Consider the following 26,749-nt stretch of genomic DNA (forward strand, 5'->3'; position numbering starts at 1 on the left):
CAAGCCAGGGGACAACCATGCCACTACCACAGGACCATCTCTCCAGATGGTCAGCTCTGTCGGCGGTTGTTTTCCACTTCTCCCTGAGAATCTCGAGTGTCTGAGTCGGCTGAGGAGGGTGGGTCCTGGTTTCTGGGGCCTGTCCAGCTTGGCCCAAGGGGTGTTGCAGACCAACAAAACCACCAGTGCTAACTCCAATGCAAAGCACACACACCAGGATTATACAAAGACAGAGCCCAAATCTGTGTCCGAGACTCCAGGACTTGCTCCGGTGCTGGGCTAGGACCATGGCGGCCTACTCACAGAAGCAAGGCACCTGTGGGGGCTACAGGCCAGCACAGTGGAGATGGCAGGAATGAGAGAGCGACGGGGTGAATGTTAGGGTGGTGAGCTCTCAGCCCTGGAGCATGGCTGCCTTCCCCTGGCTGTCTCCCCTCCTGCAGGCAAAGCCCCCGGCCGCTCTCTTACCCGGGAAATGAGCTCCCCGACCATGCCCGTCCAGGTGCCGTTGGCCTCGGGCACGCCATACAGGCCGTCGCCAACCAGGCGGATCTTGTAGTTGAAGCGCAGGATCTCAGCCAGTTCCTTGAGCATGTCCATGCAGAAGCCCTCGTAGCGGTCGTTGCCCTCCATCTCTTGGTGGTTCCCCTTCAGCATGAGATACGGGTTTTCCTGTAGCAAAACTGGGCAGCTGTCATTCTCATCTTAGCCCTGGAGTCCCAGCCTCACGGGATGGGTTGGGATGGGATGGGACGGGATGGCAGGGGTAGGAGGCAGAAATGAGAAGAGATGGAAGACCTGGCGTGGCTTCTGTCATGGGATCCCTCAGGGGAGGTAACATACCCTCCCTGGATCCAAATCCAACAAGAGCTCCTGCCAGGGGCTCCGGCACACACAGGGCTCCTGCTGTCCTATCTCTGCCCCTTTTCTCCCTTCAATTTGTTTTCTCTCCCTTTTCTTATTCTACGCAGACCTCTCACTGGGGAAATGTAAGGGCTGTGAGGATGTCTGCAATGTGGCAGACATAAGAACATGCATATAATGGACAATGGAAATGTGATATATATGCATATATATGTGTATACGTGTGTGTATATATATAACGTATATATATATATATATGATGGAGTACTATTCAACCATAAAGAAGAACTGAAATCATGTCATTTACAGAGAAGTGGATAGTACTGGAAGCTATCATGTCAAATGAAGTAAGCCAGGCACAGAAAAACAAGTGTCGGGTTTTCTGTCACAGGTAGAGATGGTGGAAAAGACAACCTTCTAGATAGGGAGAGGATCAGGTGTAAGGTTGGAGCTGCAGGGTTCCTGGCTCCAGGCACTCTTGAAGGTCACAGTGGAAGTCCCTGAACAATTTCTGTGATCTCAAAGAGCCTAAGAGAAGTGGATACATTTGGGGCCGGGAGTTTGGCCTAGTGGTAGAGTGCTTGCCTAGCATGCACCAAGACCCAGGTTCGATTCCTTGCTACCACATACATAGAAAAGTCAGAAGTGGTACTGTGGTTAAGCACCTGCAGAAAACTAAAGTTGGATCCCTCTTTGTCACCCTGCACCAGGATTAACTCCAAATGGATCAAAGACCTCGAGGTAAAAGCAGATACACTGAAAACTTACAAGAAGGAATAGGAGATACAGTAGGTCTTCTTGGCACAGGTTGAAACTTTCTTAATAAGGACCAAGAAACACAACAAATCAGAGTAAGTCTGGAAAAGTGGAGCTGCATTAAACTGCAGAGCTTCTGTATGGCAAAGGACATAGCTAGTAAATTAATTAGGAAGCCTACAGAATGGGAGAAGATCTTCACTAACCATACAACGGACAAAGGCCTCATATCTAAAATATATCAACAGCTCAAAAAATTGAATCACTCCAAAACTAATCTCGAAAGAAACAACCATCCCCTTAAAAGATGGGCCAAAGACTTAAAGAGAGTCTTCTCTGAAGAAGAAATGAAAATCAAAATAACTCTAAGATTCCACCTCACTCCAGTTAGAATGGCCAAGATCAAGAAAACTAATAACAACAGATGCTGGAGGGGACGTGGCCAGGAGGGATCACTACTATACGTTGGTGGGAGTGCAAACTTGTTCAACCACTATGGAAAGCAGTATGGCAGTGCCTCAAAAGACTAAACAGAGAGCTCCCCTATGACCCAGCAATTCCACTACTTGGCATTTACCCAATTGTCCAGAAACAAGGACAGACTAAATCCACTAGCACAACAATGATCATTGCAGCAAAGATATGGAACCAACCCAGGTGTCCCTCAGGTGGTGAGTGGATCAACAAGATGTGGTATTTGTACACAATGGAATTCTATGCTGCTGTCAGAAAGAATGACATCACCCCATTTGTTAGGAAATGGAAAGACTTATTAAAAAATCATATTAAGTGAAGTAAGCCAGACTCAAGGAACATAGGCTCAATGGTTTCCCTCATTTGTCATAATCAGTAGAAACCTTGGGCTCTCCTAGCAGAGATTTACAATAGAACAAAATCTAGAGACATAAGGCCATATAGTATGACACTAAATGTAAGAACCTCCAGAATAAGGAAACAAAAGCCAGATAATGAGTGATGGTTGTCCTTAATGTACTATGTTATCTCTCATCTCTTTTGCTGTCCCTTGGTTATCTCATATTGTGACAATATTTCACCTTGTTATCTGATATATTTTATATATGCTTAATTGGTTATTTGAAATAGGATAGGGAAGGGGGAAATCAAGGTGAGTGGGGGGAGGGTGGGAGGGAAATGGGGACCATGACATGAGAAAGGGTATCCATGTTTGTGAAGTAATGCACCTTCTAGCTGGTGAATATAATGTAACCCTTCTATTAATTACAATAAAAATATATGGAAATAAAAGAAGCAGTGCTGTGCCTCAAGTGGTAGAGCACTAGCCTTGAGGAAAGCCCAAGGCCAGTGCTCAGGCTCTGAGATCAAGCTCCAGGACTGGTAAACAACAACAAAAAACAAAACAAACAAGCAAAAAACATGGTGAGAAGTGGACACGTTTGCACTTTGCACATTTATCGGGCTAAGACTGAGCAGGGGTTAATGCACGTACGTCTCTGCTCTGGGCCGATACTCAATATCCGTGCGACAAGACAGGTTATCTCCTGCTGTTGAGATGCTGGTTGAGCAGGGAAATGCATTTTATATTAGTTACAAGAGGGTGGAGGAATGCTTAATACATGTAGTTGGCTTCATTGACAGCTATTTTAAAACACAAGGCCTTCAGGGGAAGAGGTGGAACGGGAAAAAGAAACACCTTGGCTGTGAGTGCACTCCACTGCTCCCATCTGGCTATGTGATCACATCTCTGACGATGGAGCCTGAGTCTTATTCATCTGTGATTGTCATGACTGAGCACGTGGCAGGGGCCAGGGGGGAGAGATGGACTCATGGAGTTGGTAATTATTGAACAGAACTGAATCAGATAAAAAGGCAGATGGTCCCTTGCCCTGTAGATTCATTGAGAACTCTCGGAGCCATCTGGAAGTCAGGAGAGAGGCCGTATAAAACCACTGACAGTCAGGTGTCCGCTTGGACTTGTTGCGGTGGGAGCCCCATTTTACACACAGCATGTGCAGAGCAATGGGGACAGAAAGGAAGAGCGGGGGCCAGTCCAGTAAACCAGCGCCCCCTTCTCTAGCCTATGTCAGAAGGTGTACCCTTTCCTGGAACTCTACACCACAGCTTTGACCAGGCTTCAGGGCCCCCTGAAGGAAGAACCCACCAACGTGGCATCTCCACCCAGCCCTCTTCCCCAGCTGCTGGAGAGCTCAGCAGAGCTCTTTCCCACAGGACACAGCGACTCCAGTGCAACTGCCCTGTCGTAAATCGGCCTGGCTGCGGTGATCAGGTCTCCCACCTCATTCCCAGGGGAGCCGGGAGACTCAGGAACGCCTGCTTACCAGGATGGTGGTAACAACCAGGGTGGTGTTGAACAGACTGTCCGAGATGTTGGACGCGTAGAGGCGGCTGTCCATGCTGAGGCCCTCTGCCACGTGCCACTGGCCGATCTGAAGAGACCAACGGAGAGGGCTGGAAGAGCCTGGGCTGCAGGCCGCCCTACCCGCCTGCCCCGGAGTGTGGGGGCAGCCACAGGAGGAGCTTGGAGTCTGGAGACTGTTATCAGGGGTTCAAGGACTTGGGGGAAGGGAAAGGCTGCTAGGGTGAGAAGAAAGCAGCGAAGACGTGGGACAGATGGGCGAGGAAATGAAGACACACCAGGAATGGAATGTGGGTCACTGAAGCTCCCCCTCCCCCATCTGGGGGATGAATGATCCCCCAGGGATGGCAGTATTTGCCACTGCACTGTGTGGCTTCAAGAAACCCAGTTATCTAGGTAAGAATGCGGCGGGTTGAGGGAGCTGGTGGATCGCAGGCCTTCATTCAAGCAGCGGTGCGGAGTACAGATGAAGCATGTGTGAGGAGAGGAGGGTCCTCCCTGCTGGGTTTCCTGGCTGGCTGGGGCAGCTGTGAAGTCCTCCACAGCCCCCCCCCCTCCCTCCCACCTTGAGCTCCACCCTCACAACCACATTTCCTCTCTTCTTCTCAGACCTGACAGACGCGGTGAGGCTCCAGTTTTTGACCATGTCAGTCCACATCTGTAACCACAGGCTCAGAAAGTTCCAGCCTGTCCTGGGCAAGCAACCTGGTCTGCCTGACACAGGGATAACGCAGACAACTGGGGTCGCTGAGGAGATGGATTTAACCTGGTGCTCAGTGAGGTTTTCCTCCCACTCCTCTACTGCTTTGTGATGGCTTTATTTCATTGTGGCAAGACCACTTAACCTGAGGTTTGACCTCTTGACCCATTTTTAAGTGTATGATATATATATATATATAGTTAGGACTACTCTCACCGCTGCAAAGACCTGGGGGGGCAGGGTGGGGAGGGGATACCCACAATTTACTTAGAAATGACCCAAGACTGAGCTCAAATGTAGTGAATTATTTTGCTTTGTTATCCATACTGGAGTTTGAACTCAGCCGCACACTTGCTTGTCATGCCTCACACCCCTCTATTTTGTTGTTGTGGTTGGTCATGAGGCTTGAACTCTGGACCTGGGTACTGTCCCTGAGCTCTTCAGCTCAGGGCTACCGTCTTACCCCCTTGAGCCACAATACCACTTGTGGTTTTCTAGTGGTTATTTGGAGAGAAGAGTCTCACGGAGGTTGGACTTGAGTGCCCAGGCTGGCTTTGAACAATGATCTTAGATCTCAGCCTCCTGAGTAGCTGGGATTACAGGCGTGAGCCACCACGCCTGGCTTAGCCCCTCTGTTTCTGAGACAGCCTCACTTCCTGCCTGAGCATATGTCTGGACCATAACCCACTTATTTTAGGCTTCCCATCGCAGCCAGGATGATCGAGGTTCTTAGCACCTCACCAGGCTTTCTAGCATTGAGATGGGGGGGGGTGTCTCTCAAACTTTTCTGCTGGAGCTGACTCAGAACCTCTCATGTAACTATATACCACTGTGCCCTGCTATCACCTGAAAGGGGTCCTGAGCACAGTTCAGCCCAGGTTGGCCTTGAACTCTGATCCTCCTGTTCTCAGCCTCCTAAGTGGTTAGAATTATAGGAGTTAGACATTAAGACCTACTTTTGGGACACATTCTATAAAATCCCTAAGTAAATGTTATGAGCAAATAATGTAAGAATATAGAACACAGAGAACATATCAACAATATATAAATACACAAAACATGAACACAGGTCCCAGTATAGCTCTACCAGCAGAAGCCTCCAGTCAATCATTTCTGTAGCTGAGCCGTTGAGAGGACCAGCCAGGAGAGACAGCTGACAGCTGGCTTGAGCCCCAGTGAGACGCCTCTACCAGGCGTCCCCAGGTGCCAGCGCCAATTCCCCTGGGAAACTCCCACAAGTCCCCAACTGCCCCGTGGCTCTGTTCCCATGGCTACGCTCTGTATTCTCTTCTAGATGCTCCAACACCCATAAGGCATGGCTCACGCTTGGCCCTCACTTCCACCCCATGAAATGGGAAGGGGGTTCAGAGTCACAAATGAGTAAGAACCAGTGGTGTCTTGTGTACATCCACAGCAAGCCTTACTTTACTTAGAAAGAAACTGAGGTCAGCAGACAGGCCTCAACTTTGAGCCAGGCCTGGGCCCTGAACTCCTGGTGAATCTTTTCCCCCCACAAAAAGCTTGTATACCCTCCCACATACCTTCCTGCGTTCTCTTGCTGTTTCATCTCCCCGCGTGTCTCCCCTACTAGCTCATGTGGCTCCCAACAAACGGGGCCAGCCTAAGTTATGTCAGACCATTCTCTTACTCTGGGCTTTAGGTGCGAGGGGAACCAGAGGCTCCCTTGGGAGCCCACATGCAGAAGGTGTGCCCTTCTTTGAATGTGGAGTTCCCAGTCACTCTCAAAAAGGAGCAGCCAGGCCCCACCACTGCTGGGCCTTGTCTTCTTCCTCTTCTCTTCAGGGGAAAGGAGTGGGAGGTGATGGCTGGATTTGCAAATGGAGAGGAACAGGGTAAGAGCTAGCTGGCATGCCTGATGCCTGTCCTACAGCTCTCAACCCCCCCATCATTCTTTGGCACTGTTGTGGTGTTTCTATTTCATTCACGAAGAAACAGAGACTCTGGAGAGATCAGACGGGCTTGCCTGAGGTTGCCAGGCACGTGTGGTGCAGCTTTGCACCCGCAGTGCATCTATGTCTTTCCCACGCATGTGCAGATCCAGGGTAAGGAGGCTCGTGTGCCCTTCCTTTGAGCATGGCAGGCAGGCTACCCAGGAAATGGCTCCAGAGAATCTGGGTCTCCCACTGTGAACTCCAGCAGGTACGGCTCTCTGTCTTTGATCTTCATACTCTATCAAGGCAACTGGAATGATTCTCTCCCAGGACCAATTTCCTTCCATGTGCCAGGCCTGAGAAGGGCCATACTTGGGACAGAAGGGACATAAAGGGCAGCTGGCAGGATGTCAGCACCTGGATGGTCTGGGCAGGCCTCTCTGGGTGCCCTAGGCTTTCATGACACACCCGCGGGGCTGGAAAGATCGCTTTGCCCCTTGGTCACCCTCCTACCTCTTCTGCAATCTGGTTCTACCAACCTGCTCTGAGGCCCCAGCCTCCTCGGTCTAACGCAAGCAAGGAGCCAGGGATAGAAGTGATTTATCCAGAGTCAGAACAGACAGCCCAGCAGCACACCCTCCCATTCCTCACCTCTGGGGACCTGGCAAAGAGACTAATTAGCCCCCGAGCTCCAGTTGGCAATGCAATTTCCCACCTACCCTCCTATTAGCCCTCAAGAAATTAATAAACTCATCAGATCCAACAAAGCATTTTGGCAGCTCTTACCCGGCACAATATAATTGCAGAAAGGCAGTGGGAAGGAAGCAGAGAGGCAGAGCCAGGTGCCCTGGGATACAGGCTAATCGCCCTACCCACTGGGCACCTGTAATGCCACACATGTGCCAGGGTGGGCAGGACATACAGCTTCTCATCACTGACAATCTGTGCTTCTGCCTGGAGCCAAATCCCTTTACTTCACCCCGCTGCCTCCTGCCCCAGTGCCTCCTGGAGAAACAGCTGTGTGGTGAGCAGTCCCCACTGCCCACGTGGCTTCTGAGAATGTGTCTTCCTGGTGTCTCTGGACCTTCTGTCTCTCCCACTTAGTCTGCCTTTCCACTGGCTTAGAGGCTGTAAGCTTGCAGTGGCGGGAGAAAGAGAGAGCCACTGCTGATTTCTTTTTCATTTTCTTTCTCTCTCTCTTTAATTGGCAAGTCCTGGAGATGGAACTCAGGATACCTCATGTTCACTAGGCAGGTGCTCTTCCACTCGAGCCACACCTTCAGTCGTGTGTGTGTGTGTGTGTGTGTGTGTGTGTGTGTGTGTGTGTGTGTGTGTGTGTGTACAGGCTGGTACTGGAGCTTGGACTCAGGGCCTGGGCACTGTCTCCTAATTTTTTTACAGAAGGCTGGCACTCTACCATGTGACCATACCTCCTCTTCCAACTTTTGGCTCATCTACTGGAAATAAGCATCTCATACACAGCTTCTCCTGCCTGCACTGCCTTCCTCAGGTACCCAGCCTCCTGAGTAGCCACGGTTACAGGCGGGGGCACTGGAGCCTGGCTTCCAGCGTCTTTTGTGCTGATTTCCCTTTCAAAGCAGGGGCTCGCTTTAGGTCCAGGCTGGCTGGGCTCTGGGCCTCCTCCTGTGCCTTCCTTGTCTACACTATGCCCAGCGGTTGTGTTTCCCCCACGGTGAGAAAATGGACATGCCCAGGGATTGCCTGAGGTATTCTCTCAAACTCCCTCCTCTGCGAGGCTGTTCTTAAACAGCCATCTCCCATCTCCTCCATCTAGGATTACAGGTCTGAGCCAAAGCACCCAGCTTTTTACAGCACCCCACTAGGTTGACATGAGCCCAGCCCAGTCCAGCTTCTATTCACACATGTCACCTGGGCAGGGGCCATAGTGCTCAGAACCTCTCAGTAAACTGTCTTCTCTGCACAGGAGCTGTATAGCTGCACACACATTACCGAATCTCTCCGAGCCCCTCTCTACATCTTGGAGACAGAAGTGCACATGGCTGTCTGAGATTCTTTGGGAGCAGGGTAAGGCCATGTACTCAGTACCCACTGTAGGGCACTGGCTCACTGGGGACTTCGCTGACTGGAAGAACTGAGGCCAACATCCCCAGGGCGGGGCTCTGAATGAGAAGCATATGCATTAGAAATGCAAATGCTGACGCTCCTGGCCAACTGGAGTGAACCCGAAAGTGGAGGGGTCTAGCAAACTCTGCTGTAACAAGCCCTTCAAGCAGTCCTGGTCCTCACTGCATTACAGTCGGACACACACACAGCAAGCAACTCTGATGACAAAGAGGGTCACGGGGAAAGGCTGGGGTATAGGGAGAAATAAACTGTGATGGAGTACCTGCCATGTGAGCCAGAAAATGCTTGAAAACTGGCTCTCCTGGAAAAACAGGAGACCTTGATTTATGGCCTCTGCCAATTTCTGTGGTGTCGACCCTCCCATCAGAGCCAACAAGATGTGGGGCAGCCTGAAGCGGGAAGACGCACAGAAGAGGGTCTGGAGAGCTGGGGTCAGCCTTCTCCAGCACTCCAGCAGTGCCCATCTTTGCATAGCGGCCCCGGGCTGGGCACTTGGAGTTTGTGCTGTTTATCTCACTGGTACCCCATTTTCTCAGTAAGAAAAGTCGTATTTAAGTAATCTATACACTCACATATAATATTGCTAATAGGGGGCTTAAACTCAGGGCCTCGTTAGCCTCTTCTTGCTTGGTTGGTACTCTACCACTTGAACCATACCTCTATCTTAGCTTATCGCTTGTTACTTGGAGATGGAATCTGGAGGACTTTTTCTGTCCAGCCTGGACAGAATCCTTTGATTCTCATGATTAGCTAGCATTATCCAGGTGAGCCACTACTGTCTGCTTCAACCCAGCTAATAACTTACCCAAATCACAGAACTGATGAGTAGGAAAAAAACTAGGAGAATTCATTAGGATCTCAATAGTTAAAATAAACGAGACCATCCTAACCCCTGATTCCGAGCTGTTAGAAGGAACCAGTTCTGCTAGAAGGGCTTCATCAGACACGAAAGCTTAGGTAAATATGACTACATGGGACATCTTTTTACGTGCTTAGAAAGTAGGATTTCTCCAACAATCTCGTGGAACACAGATCTATATAAATTAATAATCACTCTGCTCCTTCAAGCACTATATTGTGGAGATTTTAATTATGTATTCAGAAGCATTCTTTCCAAAAATCCCTTCTAAAGGAGTGATGAGTCCTTTTGTCCTCTTAAACAGAATGTGCGTCTTTACCTTGTGTTCAGTGCTACCATTAAGAAGCTGGTTATGACAATGGGTGGTTATCTGACGCTGCCCCGGGGTCAGCATAACGTCCAGGGCCACTTGCTTGCCCTTTTGCTCCTCTGTAAGTTCATCTGTCTACCCTGAGAGTGTGCCTTCCTTTCCTCTGTGTGAGTGGGCACGGCTGGCCTGAAGTATTCAGAGCCTCCAGTCTGTGTCTTCCCAGGACTGGTGTCTAAGACCCCTGTGTGGACCCACCAGGGACTGAGCTCAAGGAAATGCATGGCAGGAAAGCTTAGACCAGAAGTCAGTGGGGCCTGGGGGCAGGAGTAGATGAACTCTGTGGGCGCCTCTGGAGCTGTCCATGGTCCTGCAGCTCCACCCACCCACTTGGGGACTCTTAGTATCTGCCCTGAAGTTGTGAGAGACCAGGGGCCTGCAGAGACTCAAGAATCACCACCCACCCTTCCTAGATGGAGGCTGGCCTCCATGCCTCACTTGTTTATCTCTAGACCTAGGGTCAAAGATTACTTCCTCCGAGATGCTAAAGTCAGTGTTTTCCCAGAACCACGTTCCTTTCCTTCCAGACAGGTGTTCATGTGACATGACTTACTGACTGTGGCTGGTGGCCTGCCCTTTTGTCCCTAGAGACTGGCACAGCACCTGGTTTGTTGTAGATTTGTAAGGAAATCTTGGGGGGGGGGCGCAGTACTAGAGACTTCACCTTAGAGACGTGAGCATCACACCAATGTCAAATGAATTTCAAACTGAAGAAAATGTACCAGGAACTTTACACGTAGCATCTCACTTAATCCCCACTAGCAAGTGCTCCAAGAGATACTTCATACTCAACATCACAGATTTTAAAAGCTCTGTGTCCTGCAAGGTGAGGTTACTTAAAGTTCTCACGTCACATGTGGCTAAGTACTAGAATTGAGGATTCAAACAGATGCTTTCTAGCTGCCCTGTTAGGTGGCTTCAAAGAATCAAGACCGTAATGATGACACCAGGCTTTGCCTGGAACCTAGATGGGTGGCAGCAATGATATGAATGTCACCAAGTTCTTCCCCATCCCTGGGCTTTGGCTTCCTTCCCAGTTACCACGGGTGGATCCTGAAGTGCCAGGAAGTCCCCTTATGATCGTCCCTGCAGCTGGTGTGTAGCTGCTGCTACTGCTAACTGGAAAGTCCTGGTGGCTCTACACCCTTTCCTCAGCTGTCTAGAGACCCAGGCTGCCATTTTGCTGCTTTGTATTCTCTCAAGTAGGAAAAGGAGATTCATTTTTAGAGCCCGGGAGATTTCCTCACATCTTCGCCTGCATCCGCGGCGCCTGTGTGCTGTAACCATTAATACTTTATGTCCATTTAGAAGATGATTCTACACACTCAGCATCGCTGGGACCCTGCTCCTTCTGGGGGGGGGTGCGGGGGGCCTGAATCCTACAGCAGGGCCAGCCCTTTGCTCCAGAATCATATCCTCCAACACTCATTGGTGTTTTCGCCCATGGAGACAGTGGGGCATGTGGTTTCTTGATTCTGTTTAAGAACTCTCCATTATCCCCACCCAAGAAATGCAGGCTTCCCATAGAAAAACAATAACTGCTCAGTGCGGGTACTTTTATACCCGTTTCTGTTGGAGACATGAATATAACTGAGACTCGAGAGAGGCCAAGTAACACAATTAATAATGACTAAATTCGGCTTTTGAACTCAGATTCTGACAACTCCTCTATCAGCCATGGGCAGCATTGAGGTGGAAAAACACCATGGCCAGATAGATGGCCCAGGGTTACAGCATCCAACCCCAGTAGAGATCCACACCTACATGCAGGACAAGCAAAAAAGACACGCAGGGTCGACCTCCACAACCCACTCCAGCACGCATGCATGTGTAACCCACCCAGTATCTCAAATTCACTCAACACACTGGGCAAGGAGGGTGCCCCCACCGGAACACTGAAGCAGGGAGCCCCGAAAAGAGGGCCGTCACAGAGTTGGCCACAGGCCTCATTCTCTTAGCCTGACACACCAACAAAATATGTGCCTGGATGCAGAATGCTGAGGGAACCCAGCCCCATAAGACAGCAAGGGCGCAAGCCAAAGGCAAAGGATCAAAAGCAAGGCCAGGGAGAGCGAGCCAGGGAGAGCCAGGGTAGAGGTGTCTGCCTGTGATTCACAGACACATGGGAGGCCATAGGAAGGAGGATCAAAGTCTGAGGCTGACCCAGGTAGAACTGCATTCTCCTATCTGAAACATAACAAAATTAGAGAGGGGCTGGGGGAAGACATAAAGTGGCAGAGCACCTACTAAGCAAGCACAAGACCCCAAGTTCACACCTCAGTATGGCCAAAAGAAGAGAGTAACATAAAATGATATTTAAAAATACTTAAACATTTAAAAATTGAAATTGGGGGAGGGCCGAGAATTTGGCCTAATGCTAGTGTGCTTGCCTAGCATGCATGAAGACCTGGGTTTGATTCCTCAGTAGCACATACATAGAAAAAAGCCAGAAGTGGTGCTGAAGCTCAAGGGGTAGAGCTCTAGCCTTGAGAAAAGTCCAAGGACAGTGCTCAGACCCTGAGTTCAAGCCCCACGACTGGCAAAAAAATGGAACTTGATGTGTGGAGAAAATTAGGGCGTACTGTGCATGGAAGAGGCAGTTTCTACTTCTTGGGTTTGGGTTCAGTTGCAAGCAGGCATGTTGGAGCATCCCACACTGCAGCTGAGGCCATGCTCAGAAGGCTCTCAGGCTGGCAGCGGAGATCTGGGCACTTTCCCTACCCCCGCTCTCTTCAGCCCCAGCACAGCACCCAGGCACAGTGATGGTATCTTTGGCATCAACGAACATGTAGTTTTGGTCATTTACTGTTACTCAAGGCTAATACTTCAAAACAAAACAAAACAAAACAGGGCATTCATCCTGTGTGAAGCATTGGCTCTATTTCTATTACCTCATTTAATCTTCCCAGCCACACAGTTACCATTTTCAAAAAAAATGCAGACTCAGGGAAGATTCAAACCCAAGCAGGACCATGATGCTACATGGCTACCACAATGAAGGAAGAGTGCACAGTCACTTATATGAGGATGAGAAGCCCTTTCCCCAACTTGCTGCTCTCCCCGCCCCCCACCAGCCCACTGTGACCCTGGGAGGAAGCAGTCAGGGAAAGGATAGAACAGATATGTGGGCCCAAGAAAGAGAACTAAGGACCAAAGGAAGGTGCCTTTGATGGCTGCCCACCCCCCCCCCCGACTGGGAATGGACAGCAGCTGATACCTACACATGGCTTCTTGAGAATGGATTTCTCTGTAGGGCCTGCCACAGCCTTCTTTTGCACAGAAGTACACTGCATTTGGGACTCCTTTTTAACAGAAGAATAACTAGAAGGGTGGGTAGAAGCACAAAGATGCCAAAGTTGTGGCACTCAATATCCTGTGAAAAGATGCTTTTTGACAGTCTGCACAGAAAGACAGAGTTCTGCCCAGCAAAACCTCCACTGGGAGAATGTACATCAGCTGACCTAAATGTTTTCCCACTCTGCCTCTTGGCAGAACCACTGTGCCTATTGATTTGGGGTTTACACGAAGACTTTATTAGCAAGTAGTCAGATTTTCAAATGCAGAACCCACAAATAATGAGGATCAGCTGGACTTGTCTGTGCTTAGATTATTTGGCTTTTGCCAAAAGGTATTCAAACTTCCATCCTTCATCCCCAACTTCTAGGATGTAACACTGAACTTGGTGACTTCTCTTTGAGAGTAAGTCCCCTCTGGCTGTTCTCAAAGATTCCAGAGACAAGTAAGTATCACCTAGGGCAGCAGAAAAGCCCATGTTACCTCCACCAGCTCTGATCTGAGTAGGCCTGCTCCAGCCATACGCTCACTAATTTAATGGACTCCCCACCTGGTTCCAGCTTCCAAAAGTTAACTTCCCAAAGTAGGGCTGGAAGGGTGCTCAGATCTCTTTTCTGTGTGGACAGACGTTCTGAGTGATGTTAGAAGTTGCTAACGAGTTGTATGCTTACTGCATAGAATTACAATAAAAGTAATCAAAACAAAAATAATAATGGAATTGAATAATTTCTTTTGTCTATTCTCCAACTCCCTCTTCTTTCTAAAGTCATCATCAAAAGCTGCAGACGCTCTCTCCTGAGCATCTAGGCATGATCCTACAATCTCTTTCCTATCTCTATTGGTGGAGTCAATCAATAGAAAGACTCATCTACCTCCTGGAAAAGCCTTCCAAAATTAGCTGCCCAGAAGACAGCTGGAACATGCTGGAGATTTTTCAGCTTCTATGAAAACTGCAGCCAAAAAACTTGACATAGACAGGGTTTGCCTGGCTGTACTGAGTCCATGTACCAACTGAGCAAGCAGTTGTAATAATAACAGGACTCTGAGCTCTGAATGGCAGGTGCCAAGGGAACTCAGGGTTTTAATGAAGCATCTAGGCTGATGGGAACCATCACTCTCTGTGCTAGAAATCAGGAGTGTGGGGGGGATTATGGGTAGAGAGGGTGTGGCTTCTGAGTCTCAGCAGTGATTGGCAGAGAACAGAGCCCCCACCTCTCACAGGGATCTAGCTTGCAGCAGCCAAGAGCAGGTGCCCCTCCCCTTCTCCATACCTCGCTAAGCTCTGGGAAGATGCAGGAGTTTTAGCTAGGGAGGTTATGGGCTGCTCTTGTCTGAGCAGTGCTGTGCTAGGCTGGGAGGAATGGCTACAGCCACCCAAAACCACTGCGAAGTGGGACTCAGTGCCAGGGAATGGGGAGGACCGAGCCTAGAGAAGGAGGGAGTGGATGTCATGGAAAGCTTCTGGTAACAGAGAAGGACTGACACCTCATCGAAGCATGGGCTGGTCCTTGCAGCCCTTGGAGGGGTGACCCTGGTGCTTGCCCTCTCCTTGCTATGTCCTTTCCCGTGGTCTGTGCCAGGCTAGAAATGAGACTCCAGGAATATCGCAAACAAAGATAGAGAGATATATAGTTAGACATTTCCTTGTGAGACAACAGAACTAAAATTTGCACAATGTAGCAGAATCCTCAAAGCCCTGCCATAAACAATGTTTTTTTTATCTCAATAATTTTACAACACCCATGAAGCAGATATTATGACATTCATCTTCCCTACTTTACTGAAAAGGGAAAGCACTGAAGGCTAGGAATGGGGAGCCCTGGGACCCAGCCCTGCCAACCCCCAGGCTCTCTCCATCCCACCCTGCCTGCTCCCACCCAGCCCCCTCCCCTGCCTCTCCCCATCTACCTGCCTCCTTTGCTCTTGACCTTCCGATCTGCAGTCTCACCTCTAGTCCACCCCTGACCCATCTCTCCTCGAGCTGGCTGTCCTAGGTTCCTTCATGAGACTAAATTAGCAGGCTGCCCTCTTCCAGCTCACCAGGCAGGAGCTGGCTGCAGAGGCAGGGCAAGGAGTGGTTGGGAGCTGGCAAACTTCCCCAGGCTGATCTCAGGCAGAAGCGTGATCAGGCACATTACGAGAAGCAGATTTAAAATGCAGCGCCTTCAAATCCTGCCCCGCTGCCCCAAAGCAGTCCCCTGTTCCAAACTTGAGTGGCTATGATTTTCTTGCCGGCTGGCATGTGAATTTGCTTCGGCAGAGAGTAAATTTTCCCACCAAAGCTGAAGAGCACTGTGCCTGGGGGCCTGGAGGAGGAAGGAAGCCTCAAGGCCTCCCCCCTCCAAAGCCTCTGATCCTTGACCTTTGTCTCGGGGTTCCAGGAGAGCCTGATTTCAGGCTCCTCTATGCCCCAGGAAATGGTACTAGAAAAGCTATTTTTCTCAGTACTGGATCTTGAACTCTGCACTTGCTAAGCAGGCACTGTACTATTTGAGACATGCCCTCAGCCCTTTTTTGCCTTATTCTTCAGGTAGGGTCTTGCTTTTTTGCTCAAGTTGGCCGTGGGTCATGACCAGAGAAGACTACAGACATGTACCACACCACGCTTCTCTTTCTTCTTGAGAGGGCGTCTGCCGCGCTTTTTGCTGGAGTTGGCCCTGATCTTCAGTGCCCCTGATCACTTCAGGAATGGAAGGGCCACTGCCTGACCCTGAAGGGTCTTTCAATGAACCAGAGAAACACTTGTCTTCATTTCACATTTTTAAATGCCAGTTGCCAACAGAACATTGGGCCCAGGCAATCTCTCTTGAGCAAGCAGAGGAGCCATAGCTTTAGAAGACTGCCCAGGGATCCCTTTGGCTCTGTGCCCTGCACAGCTACCTCCCCGGGCCCAGCAAGGTGAGCTCTGCACACCCCAGACCCTCGTTCACTGCTACATGGGCCCCCCTGGGTGGGTCAACACCCCGAGCTGAGCACAGGAAGGGCCAGATGAGTGGGGTGGGCACATACTTGCAGGCTTCACTGGGGGCCGCTGGTCAGTTGTACGCCCTGGGCATCTGTCATACAGAATCTGTGGGGGTGGGTAGAGTGGGAGTGGGGAGGAGGAGAGGAAGAGGCAAGTCTGGGGTTTCTCACTCTGAAGGCAAACAGGGTCACTGGGAGGCTTCAGACCCAGGAGTGAGGGTCTGCAAAGTGAATGGGCCTAGCTGACTGACCACCAACTAGACTTTTAAGCGAGGGGATACATGATTTAGAGCCCCAATGCCAACCTTCCTTCTCCCCACTTCTTAATTAAAAAGAAGGAACAAGTGATTTCTCAGTCACCTTCAAAACAGCCCCAAACCACATTCCTCACATGCATTTGCCAACTGTGTCTCCTCATCAAAGAGAGTGACAGCCCTTCCCCTGCAGGGCTCTGCAGGAGCATGCAGACTGCCTCCAGGCTGGCCTGGGCTACTGGGTCTGTCCCCCCCCCCCGGGCGTGGGGGAAGGAGCTGGCACTCAGGTTTGTCCCTAGGTGGGGGAACTGGCACTAGGGGCTGTGATTTCCAGCAAGCAAACCCCACTCTAGTGCTTTGAGCCAGGTCCAGGCAAAAACACTTCAAAGGCACTGCATATTTGTGGTAAGTGCTGTCTTCAAACTGAAAATGAATTAGATAGTGGCTGCCTTCCCCAATCCCTCCCGGCAGCTGGCAGAGCCTGATGGCCGTTCTGAGAGCTGCCATGGATGGAGATGGCTAATGATAAGAGAAACTGGGAAAAGGGCAGGGGTGTCAGGGATGGGCAATCTCATGCCTCTTCTCCAGTTCCCTGAGCTGGCAGGGGTGGCACTGTCTCATTTGACAGGCAGAGTATGCTGGAGTGTCCTGTTATGCAGTGTTTGATGGCTGTGAAAGGGAGGGAGGGGACAAGAGCACAGCCACCTGTGGGTCTATGAAAATCATCTCTCTCACAGGTCACAGAAGTCACTTTCCAGAGACCCTGGCTGCTAAGACTACGTTTATAAGAACTGCAGCGACTTCTGTACCCAGCCTGTCAATATCAGAGGCTCCCCTCCCAAAACGGGGCTGACCCGCCTCTGCTGGGCTGTTGTTAAAGATGGCAGCAAGGTGGATGCAGTTTGGCAGCCTGACCTGCAGCAGCGGCCAGAGTCCTACAGAACTTGGAGTAAGTTAGATGTGAGATCCTTCCAAAGAGGACTCTGAGTATTCCCGTTGCTATCTGAGGGCTCCAGTGCCTGCCAGGTCCTGCTTGGTATTCCACTTCCTCACATACACATTCCGCAGGGCAGCCCCTGGAAAGTTGAGCTACATCCGCCTTGAAAAAGCAGAGCACAGTTGTCAGTTCACGAAGCTTTCTACTAGCCCGCTCCGGCCAGCCCCGCTGGGCTTTCTGTCTCCATAGGAACAAAGTTACTGGATCAGTGGTCCAAAAATGGATGGCTTGGATTCCAAGAAAAGTCCACACGCAAAGAACTGGCTGAATCTGTTGGGAAGCATAACTAATTGACCCAAGGGCCGGAGTTTAGAAAGAATAAAAAATTTACGATGGCATTCCAGCAAGCAGACTAATGTGGAAAGCAGAAATTGGAGTCTTCAATGTAAAGCAAGTGGTGGAGCTGAAGTTTTAGACCCAGGCTGCCAGACTTGTCTGGAGACCACTGATTCATGGAGAGCTAGATACACATACTAGCACCTGGGGTGAAGGAGCTACAGGCCATGGCACATTGAGACAGGGTATGGACCACAGCTCAGGGAAGGAGAAAATAAGAGGAGCCTAATTAGAATACACCATGGTAATTGCTGGCTACAATTTTTGCCTTTTCCCCAAAGCTCAGAAGCACTTAAGTGAATGCTGGCTAATCAACCCTACACTTCCAGTCTTTGACAAAAAGTAGATGTTAAAAAAAAATCCTTAGGTTAAATTCTAGAATGAAAGACTGAATGGAGTGAAAGCAAAGCGTGCCAAGCGTGCCAAGCGTGCAAAGCAAAGGGCTGGTAATGAGAAGGTAGCAATGGAAGCTTCTGGCCGCTCCGGAGTGCAGACTGAGGCAGAGTCTGATCCAGTGCATGGACAAATCTTGAATGTGCTGCGAAGAGGTGGAGAGCTTACCAGCCCAGATGATTCTAGATGAGAGCTCGGGGGCTGTTGCTCCCAGGGGCCTAGTGTAGAACGTCCTTGCATTGAACTGAAGACTAAATGAGAAGCCAGGGACCAGCGGCTCCCGCCTGTCATCCTAACAACTCAGGAGGCTGAGATCTGAGGGTTTAAGGTTCAAAGCCAGCCCAGGCAGGAAACTGCCCAAGACTTTTATCCACAATTCATCACACAGACAAAAACGCAGGAAGTGGAGCTTTGACTCCATTGGTAGAGTGCCAGTTTAGAATGAGGGAGTTAAAGAACAGTGCCCAGGCCCTGAGTTCAAGCCACAGTATCGGCAAATGTACTCCCACGAGCAAGTGTGTGCGTGCACGCGCGCACACACACACAGATTCTCCCAATCAACGCGTCCTGAGCCTCCCACCGCCCCACCCCCCAGAGCTCTCCTGATCAACATGTCCTGACCAACGCAAAGGCTCTGAGTCCTGGGGACGGCTGCCGGGGCCTCATTCAGCTGAGTCTGACTTTGGCACTTCCTGACTTTGGGAGCATGGGAACATTTCCTTATCTCTCTGTCTTAGTTTTTCCACCTTCAGGAAGAGAGCTTTCGTGCAGCGCTGATAAAAAAGATAGGCATTTTAAAATATGTATGTACAACACCCAGCACAGACCGTCATGTAGGCGACGATAAATGTTAGCTATTACTATGATGTCAAGAGCTCCAGCCTTCCACATAACCACATGCAAGCATATGAGAGAGAGAGAGAGACAGAGAGAGAGACAGAGACAGAGAGAGACAGAGAGACAGAGACAGAGAGACAGAGAAGGAGAGACAGAGACAGAGAGACAGAGAAGGAGAGACAGGGAGATAGAGAGAGACAGAAAGACAGAGACAGAGACAGACAGAGAAGCGGGGACACAAATTTGGTTTTACTTGGATGGAAGCATAAGCATACACTTCAGATAGCAGGAGTTGGGCCATGCACTCTTGACTTGCTGTGGTCATTGTCTATTGAGGAATGCCTTGTCATGCACTGAGAGCCAACAGAGAGGTACAAACAAAGGAGATCTGTGTTTAGCTGGGGATGTCAAACCCTGAAGGCTTAATTCGAGCCTGTTAAGCCATTTCCCATCCTCAGATGAAAGGTATGCTTACGACAGCACTAACAGAGTCACTTGGGGCTGCTCAGATTCTCTGATCTTTAGACCAAGTTAAATGAAGGAAATTAAAGGTCTTCTAAAGTTGTTCTCTCCTTTGTTTTTTAATCCCCAGCCTCCTCCTTCCCTTCCCTTTCCCCTCCTCCCCTTCCCTTTCTTCCTCTCCCTTTCTTTTCCTTGCATTACTGGATTTTGAACTCAAGTCTAGGTAAATATTCTGTCATTGAACCACAATCCCAGTGCTTCTAGCTTTTATTTATTTATTTTCAAGCAGGTCTTGACATTTCTCCAGACCAGCCCTGGACCTAGATCCCGTTTGCAATACCTCCTGGGTAGCTAGGCTTGCCGGTGTGCATCGCACAACCCACTGACGTGCTAAGTGGGAATCTTGTTAACGTGTATGGGTGGGCTTCACATTTCAATCTTTATTTCTGCCTCCTGAGCAGCTCCTACCCTCTTTCAAAGAGATTATTTTTTATATACAAAAAAAGGGGGAGAGACTGTTATTCTAAAGCTGCTCAACTATAAAGGTTGATGATCTCGTTGGCCTCACACAGGCAGAAACGGAGGGATGGACTGACTTCTGTGCCCATAAATAGGTCACTGGAGGCAGGACCAGCCCTGGGATGTGACCACTGGGACCCCATGGTAGACACATTCTCCAGGGCTCCCACAGAGTCCCAAGACAGAAAACACTCTCTAAGCTGAATCAAAATAGTAATTTTTTTAAACACTAAAAAAAAAATAGCCCTGAGTTCTGAAAGACTATTTTTAAAATGGTAATAATCCTTTAATCAGCCACTGGCAGAGAATATGGCATTTGATTCAGACATTTTACCAATTACAACCCACTGGGTCCCTGCATGGTGCTTTCTAAATAATCAAAACCAGCTCTGAATAGTCATTCACCCAGATGGAAGAGAAAGAACAAAACCAAGTCCACACAACGCCGTGCCATTCGTCAAGAAAGCCCAGCCTGGCGGGTCATTAGAAACCAGCAGCATCATGGATGGGCGTGAGTGAGTGGAGGTGAAGCAACAGGTGAAGAAGGGGAATGCAGAGGGTGGAGTCTTGTGAGGAAAAGCCTAGACTGTAGGGATGGGGTGGGGGGGGTGCGGTGGGGAGGGGGAGTGTCATCCAGGGAGTAAGGAAAAGTCTAGAGTAGGGAAGCCCAGAACCATGTACCCATGTGGCCTCTGCACACCAAACATCCTCAAATGACAGTCCCCTGCCCCTTCTCCTTCCCTGTGTACCCACCAGCATCACCTTGGATGGAGCTGGGAGAAATGCCCACATTCCTCTCTTCCCCACCAAGCAAGCCTTCCTAGCATCTCTCCATCCACTCTAACCAAGCTGGGGGAAGGACGCCTGTCAAGAGGCAAAGTTGGGCTGTGATTGGGATGGGACCTGGGGACCAGCACTTCAAAGCTGCATCTGTGCCCACGGCAGGTCACGCAGTCTCCACTTAGTTCTCCCGGCGTCTGAACCAGACAGCCAAGCAGCAGGACAGTGGCCAGACACGGCGAAGGGAAATGGGCCATCAAGAGGCATCTCGCCCTCCATTTCATTAGGCCAGCCAGGGGTGTGCCCCTCAGGGCAGCTCAAGGTCAAACCACTGTCCTCTGCAGTGGCCACAAGTGGCGAAGTCCAATCAACATTAGCTCAAACAGATGGGTTAGCACGGAGGGCGGAGCCGAGGAGAAATTCTAGACATTCAGCAGGTCTAATGCCAGGGCAGGTGAATTTGGAACACCTGTGTCCCGATCATTCAATCATTCGTTCAGATACTCCGGGAACAAGTCAGCTCCTGAACACACCCAGGTTTGCTAAATCAAAACACACAGCTAGGGAGCCTGGGAATTACGTAGTGTTTTTAACTCATGGCTTCGTACTTACTAGGCAATAGCTCTAACCCTTGAGCCATGCCTCCGTGTTTTCACTTTATTTATTTATTTATTTCAGGTATGATCTCATGCTTTCTTTTTTCTGCCAAGGGCTGACCTTGGATCTTAATCCTACCTATGTGCCTCGGATTAGCTGACCTGATAGACACACAGCTTTATGCTCAGGGCCTCACTAACTTTGTGCCTAGGCTGAACTTGAACTAAGATTCTTCTACCTTCACCTCCCAAAGGGCTAAGATTATATAGGCATGTGCCAGTACCTCTGGCCCAGAATATGCCTTTTAAAGCTAATAGCACAGGGAGCAGGGGCGGTTGTGGAAGACCTGCACAGGGCTCTATGGAGCACACGCCTGCCTGACTTCTCTGCCATTGTTTTCTCCCAACCCTGTTGCATTTTTCCTACGTGAGCACTTACCCCTCCTGACCCCTTCTGACTGCCATGGTATCTCTTTGCCTGTCATCTGTCCTATAGAGTACATCTTCCACAAGCCAGACACTTCCCCCATTAAAAACAAAGCAAAACAAACCAAACACTTGTGCCTGGAGGGGAGACCCACCCACAGAAGGTACCATCCCAGTGTGACATTGCAAGAATGAATCACGGGGCTTTACTTTCCATCCCCCAAGCAGACAGACAGCTTCCCTCAGCTTGGCTGCTTGCTTTCTTATTCAGCAAAGATGAGCCCCAGGGCGTGATTTGAGTTTAATGGCCCCAAATTGCACCTCTGTGTCACTTTCCCTCAACTACACTATGAACTGTTGCTCTGCCATTCTCCAGTTTGTTTCCTGTCTGACACACAGTATGTGCTCAGTAAATGACTGTTAGATGAAAGGAACCACCACTCTGATATTGTAGCCCAGAGTTTCCGGCTGCCATGTCAGCTTTCCCCCATCGAAGAAAGTGTACAAAACGGTGGTTATTGTCATTGCTTAAAAAATCATGTATGGTGGCGTACACCTGCAACCCCAGCTACTCAGGGAGGTAATGGTTTAAGGCCAGCCTGAATGAAAAAGTTGGTCTGACACCCTTGCCTTTGCCCTTATTGTTTGCTAAGAAGAGCAATCCTCCAAGAAGGGTCTTACCCCCCACTGCCTCATCTCCATGAGCCTTGAGCTGACAGCTCAAGGCCAGCTGGGGCAGAAAAGCATTTGTGAGACTCCACTCTCAATAGAAAGAAGCTGGGTGTGGTGGCGTGTACCTGTCATCCCAACTATAAGGCCAAAAACAGGGGAATCAAGGTCCAGGGGCCTGCTCAAGCAGAAAGAAAGACTCTGTCTCCAAGACAATTTTTTAAAAATGGCTGGAGGCTTGGCTCAGTGGAGCACTTGCCTCATAATCATTCAGGCCAAAGTTCAAATCTTGGTACTGACAGAGGGAGTGAGGCAGGAGGGAGACCTTCAGAGAGGGACTTGGCATGGCCGCCCAATTCCAGTTTCCTTCGGTATACAGGATCAGAGACATGGAGAACAAAAGGGAGGTGGAGGAGGCAGAGGAGGAGGAGGAGGAGGAGGAGGAGGAGGAGGAGGAGGAGGAGGAGGAGGAGAGTAGGGACCTGAAAGGAGGACACAGCAGCCCTAGATGATGGGAGCCAGCAGAGAGGAGGAGAGTGATTGGCTTGGGGTGGCACTTGGTTTAGGAGACAGGAGAGAATGGGAAACCCATTCCAATGCGGAATTCCTGAGTCCCCACAGGTCCCACGTCACCAACTCATGGAATCTAGGGGTCAAACCAGGGTTCCAGCATCGGAGTGGGGAGCAAGGCAGAAAATAACCCCAAAGGCAGGAAAGCAGCTGAGAACCCCCTCCTTCCGTGACATCCCTCTTTGCTTCCCCTCTCACCCCACAAATCACACCCCGTCCCTTGTGGGAAGAGCCCGTGCTGCCTGATCTGGGAGCATGTCGGGAGCCTTGCCCAGAACATAGCCTTCCAAGCCATCTTGGAGACAAGGAAAGGAGCAAAGAGGAGTAATCCGTCGGCGCAGCACAGCCAGGCTTACCTGCCGGAAACCATTCCTGGTGAACTGGAGGATTTTCAAGGCATAGTTGGACCTTTGGCCTTTGCTGTTGAATTCAATGTGGCCGGTGAGACCTTCCAATTCTACCTGTCCAAGACAGAGTGAGTTACAGCACCAAACAGGCCCCTTGTTCACCTAGTACCAGGCTCTAAGTGGCACACCTGGGCTATCTGGGGAGGCCCAGGAAAGGAGAGGCTTGCAAGACTCATTCGGCTGCCCATTTCCAGCCATGGAGTATGGGTGCAAAGGTGGGAAGCCCTATATCCAACACCCCAAACCCACTGCATGAACCAAAACCAAGTGGGACACTCATTTGAGATGATGCCCCCTGTAGGTCCTGGGCTGTCACTAGACTCCTTCTCTTTGGGCAGCAGGAAGTTAGGGGAAGGCAAACTCAAGGTTTCTGTTCTGCCATTCCCAGTGCAGTCACAGGTTCCTGTAACCTGGCCTCTTACCGGTCGTGTAAAGACCACAGCTGAGCAGAACTGAGGCTCCAAGCCTGGAATTCTGGACTCCTTGGAGTCTTAACAGTTATGCCCACTGTCCCTGGCATAAGTTTATTGCTGATGTTCACTGGGCCTTGGAGATTGATTAGCAGGCACATGGGATCCATGAGACCCCACTGGGGTCGCCACACGTGACTCCATATGCAGGGCTGGGCTGGGAAGCCTGGAGTCGAGAGGTCTCTGTGACTTACAGCTGAGCATCCTCCCCACACACCCACCCACCAGTGCCCCTTGCTGGGCGTGGCCTGACCCTCAGCCCCTCACCAGTGCCCCTTTCTGGGCGTGCCCTGACCCTCAGCCCCTCACCGGTGCCCCTTTCTGGGCGTGGCCTGACCCTCAGCCCCTCACCAGTGCCCCTTTCTGGGCGTGCCCTGACCCTCAGCCCCTCACCAGTACACCTTTCTGGGCGTGCCCTGACCCTCAGCCCCTCACCGGTGCCCCTTGCTGGGCGTGCCCTGACCCTCAGCCCCTCACCAGTGCCCCTTGCTGGGCGTGCCCTGACCCTCAGCCCCTCACCATGCGCAGGTAGTTCATGAGGCTGGTGCCGTGTTGCCAGATGTGGGCGGAGCCACAAGACAGGGGCTTCACACCCATCTCCTGGCTCCGGTTCAGCTCCTGTACTGCGGTGACCACAGCATAGACAGCGTCAAACAGGAGCGCTGAGGACAGCTGGGGGAGGAGGCAGAGGGGAGGGTTAGGATTGGAGAAGAAGGGCGTCAGGGGCTCACACCTGTAGTCCTAGCCACACAGGACGCTGAGAGCTGAGGACAGCAGTTCAAAGGCAGCCCAGCTAGGAAGGGCTCCGGAGACCATTAAAAAAAGAAAGACTTAGGGACTCACACCCAGGCCTCGAGTTCAGGCCTCGTGACCGACCCAACGGAAAGCTCAGGGACAGCACCCAGGTCCTGAGTTTGAATTCTCACACACACACACACACACACACACACACACACACACACACACACACGGGAAAGTAAAGGAGGAGAGGGGGAGGAGGGCAAGAGGAGGAAGAGAGAAAACAAAGGGGGAAAGGAAGGCATCCTTTTCTTTCCTAGCAGACCCTATAGCTCCACGAATACAACCAACATGGCTATTGAGCCCCCGCTGCTTCCGTGGAATCTGCCTCCTTCCGTCTGTCCTGCTCCCTGCTCTCCATCCCTCTGTCTCACATCCAGCTGTGACCTAAAGACTAAGCTGGGAAGGGCACCCACTCCACAATGGGGCCAGGGCAGACCCAGTGCTAGGCCAGGCTAAGTGACCAGCCACTGTCCCGAGCTGCTGCTCTGCAATCATCCCTGCTGCCCCTTCCCCGTGGCCGCTGAGCTCTTCCTTTGTGGGATTCAAGACTCTCACCTGTATGGCCCTGATGTCCCTCTGGCCTGACCAAGCAGAGACGGGCCTCCGCCATCACGCTAGAGGTATGCAATGCTGACGGACGCCATGTGGCCTTGTTTTCATGTGACTTTTTTTTTTTTTAAATTTTTGATGATACTGAGCACTGAATTCAAGGTCTATTGCTTGCAAAGCCAGTGTTCTTGAGCCACAATACCCAGTCCTTTTGTTTTTAGTTTATTTTTTTCAGACAGAATCTCCCACTTTTGCCTGGATTGGCCTCAGACGCTGAACCTCTTATTTCTGCCTCTCTAGTAGCTAGATTATAGGCATATGTCACCACACTTAGCCTTCCTCAAGGGTTCCTGCTACTGTAAGCTGAGAGCATCCTCACCAGCGCAGAGGTCCTGGGGACTTTTGTAGCAGCTTCCCAGGGAGGTCTGAGTCCCTTTAAGGGAATTATACGTAAACTAGATCCTGGGAGACACAGAGGAAGCAGTCCTTGCCAACTCCCTCTCTCCCATCCTCCCCCCTGCCCCAGCTCCTTCCTGCCTGCTGCCTGGCTGTTGCTAGTCTGGCTTGTGGTTTCCCTGGCTGATAATGGAGGATGCCAAGAGCTTCGTGTGTGGCTGTCTGCAGTGTCTGTGGACACCGCTAACTCCCAGGCTTTCACAATTTCCAGGGCCTTTCCAGTTATTACCACTCCAGCTGAGGACCCTGGGGCAAGAGTGCAGGAAAACTCTCATTCCCCGCCCCCAGACCGTGGAGGCATGCTGTGGGTGGTGGGCCCCACTATGCCCTGTACTGCCCAAGGTTTTCGTACTTGAACTTGGACTGGGCCAAGCTGAGACCCCTGGAGCCCTACGCTCAGGACAAGCTCCTCCCGGTCCTCTCTCCATCACCACAAAGCTCTCTTTTACAGGCCCCAGCCAGCTCTCCATGCAGGCCTTCTCTTCTCCTCTGAGGACTTGTCTCTCTTGCTCCTCTAGCTTGTCCACCAACTCTCTGCCAGGGTCTAGGACTTGCAGTCTCCCTGCTTTGTTCAGATTGCCATCATGAAGCAGCTCTGTGATGTCTTCACTGCTTTCTCCCTCCGGGATTATTTACTGATTTAGCTGTGGGAAGCACTGGGGACTACAGTCAGGGACAGCAGGCTTCCATGACAAAGTCCTTGGCTCCCTCTCCCCCTCCGCTTCCCTTCCCAGTCCAGTTGGGGAGGGGGCATTCCTGCTGCCCATTCTCCCCATATCCTCTCCACCTCTTCTCCCTCTTACGATCCCTCTCCGTGTCCCCATATCTCTCCTTGTTATCTCGGCCTGTCCCTGTCCCTGTCTCTTCTAAATAGCAAGGCCCCAACCGCTCGGTCCTCATTTAAAACCCTCTCATCATTCTTGGCACCAGAATGCTGTTTGGCAAGGAAGCCTTGATTCTCTTGTTTTTATATTTTCATTTGCTTCCTCATTGTTATTTTCTTTTGAGCTGTTTGCAAATTGTCTTGGGGAATGAAAGTCTCAGTATAGATTAAGGTGAGTCCATTCTG

The 26,749-nt window shown here is 50.6% G+C and overlaps 1 protein-coding gene and 1 long non-coding RNA gene across 4 annotated transcripts in view; one reads left to right on the forward strand and one right to left on the reverse strand.

Moving 5' to 3' along the window:
- The window catches only part of Grik4 (glutamate ionotropic receptor kainate type subunit 4), a 289,257-nt gene that overhangs the window by 48,890 nt on the left and 213,618 nt on the right, over positions 1-26,749 (reverse strand). Inside the window, exons 10-13 of one of the 3 annotated variants that reach the window (XM_090319317.1) lie at positions 24,394-24,546; positions 23,354-23,458; positions 3,939-4,046; positions 469-648 (exon numbers count right to left, since the gene is read on the reverse strand). In XM_090319317.1, coding sequence (XP_090175443.1) covers positions 469-648; positions 3,939-4,046; positions 23,354-23,458; positions 24,394-24,546 — 546 coding nt within the window. Of the gene's footprint in view, positions 1-468; positions 673-3,938; positions 4,047-23,353; positions 23,459-24,393; positions 24,547-26,749 lie in introns of all 3 variants that reach the window. The other 2 variants (XM_090319316.1, XM_090319318.1) reach the window with 2 other exon arrangements.
- Positions 7,513-8,252, forward strand: LOC150045457 (uncharacterized). The gene is made up of 3 exons (XR_016532850.1): positions 7,513-7,592; positions 7,970-8,078; positions 8,170-8,252. It is a non-coding gene; the product is annotated as an uncharacterized LOC150045457 (long non-coding RNA).

The sequence above is a fragment of the Megascapheus bottae genome, chromosome 27 (genome assembly GCF_031878675.1).
Source record: "Megascapheus bottae isolate mThoBot1 chromosome 27, mThoBot2.hap1, whole genome shotgun sequence".
Taxonomy (NCBI): Eukaryota; Metazoa; Chordata; class Mammalia; order Rodentia; family Geomyidae; genus Megascapheus; species Megascapheus bottae.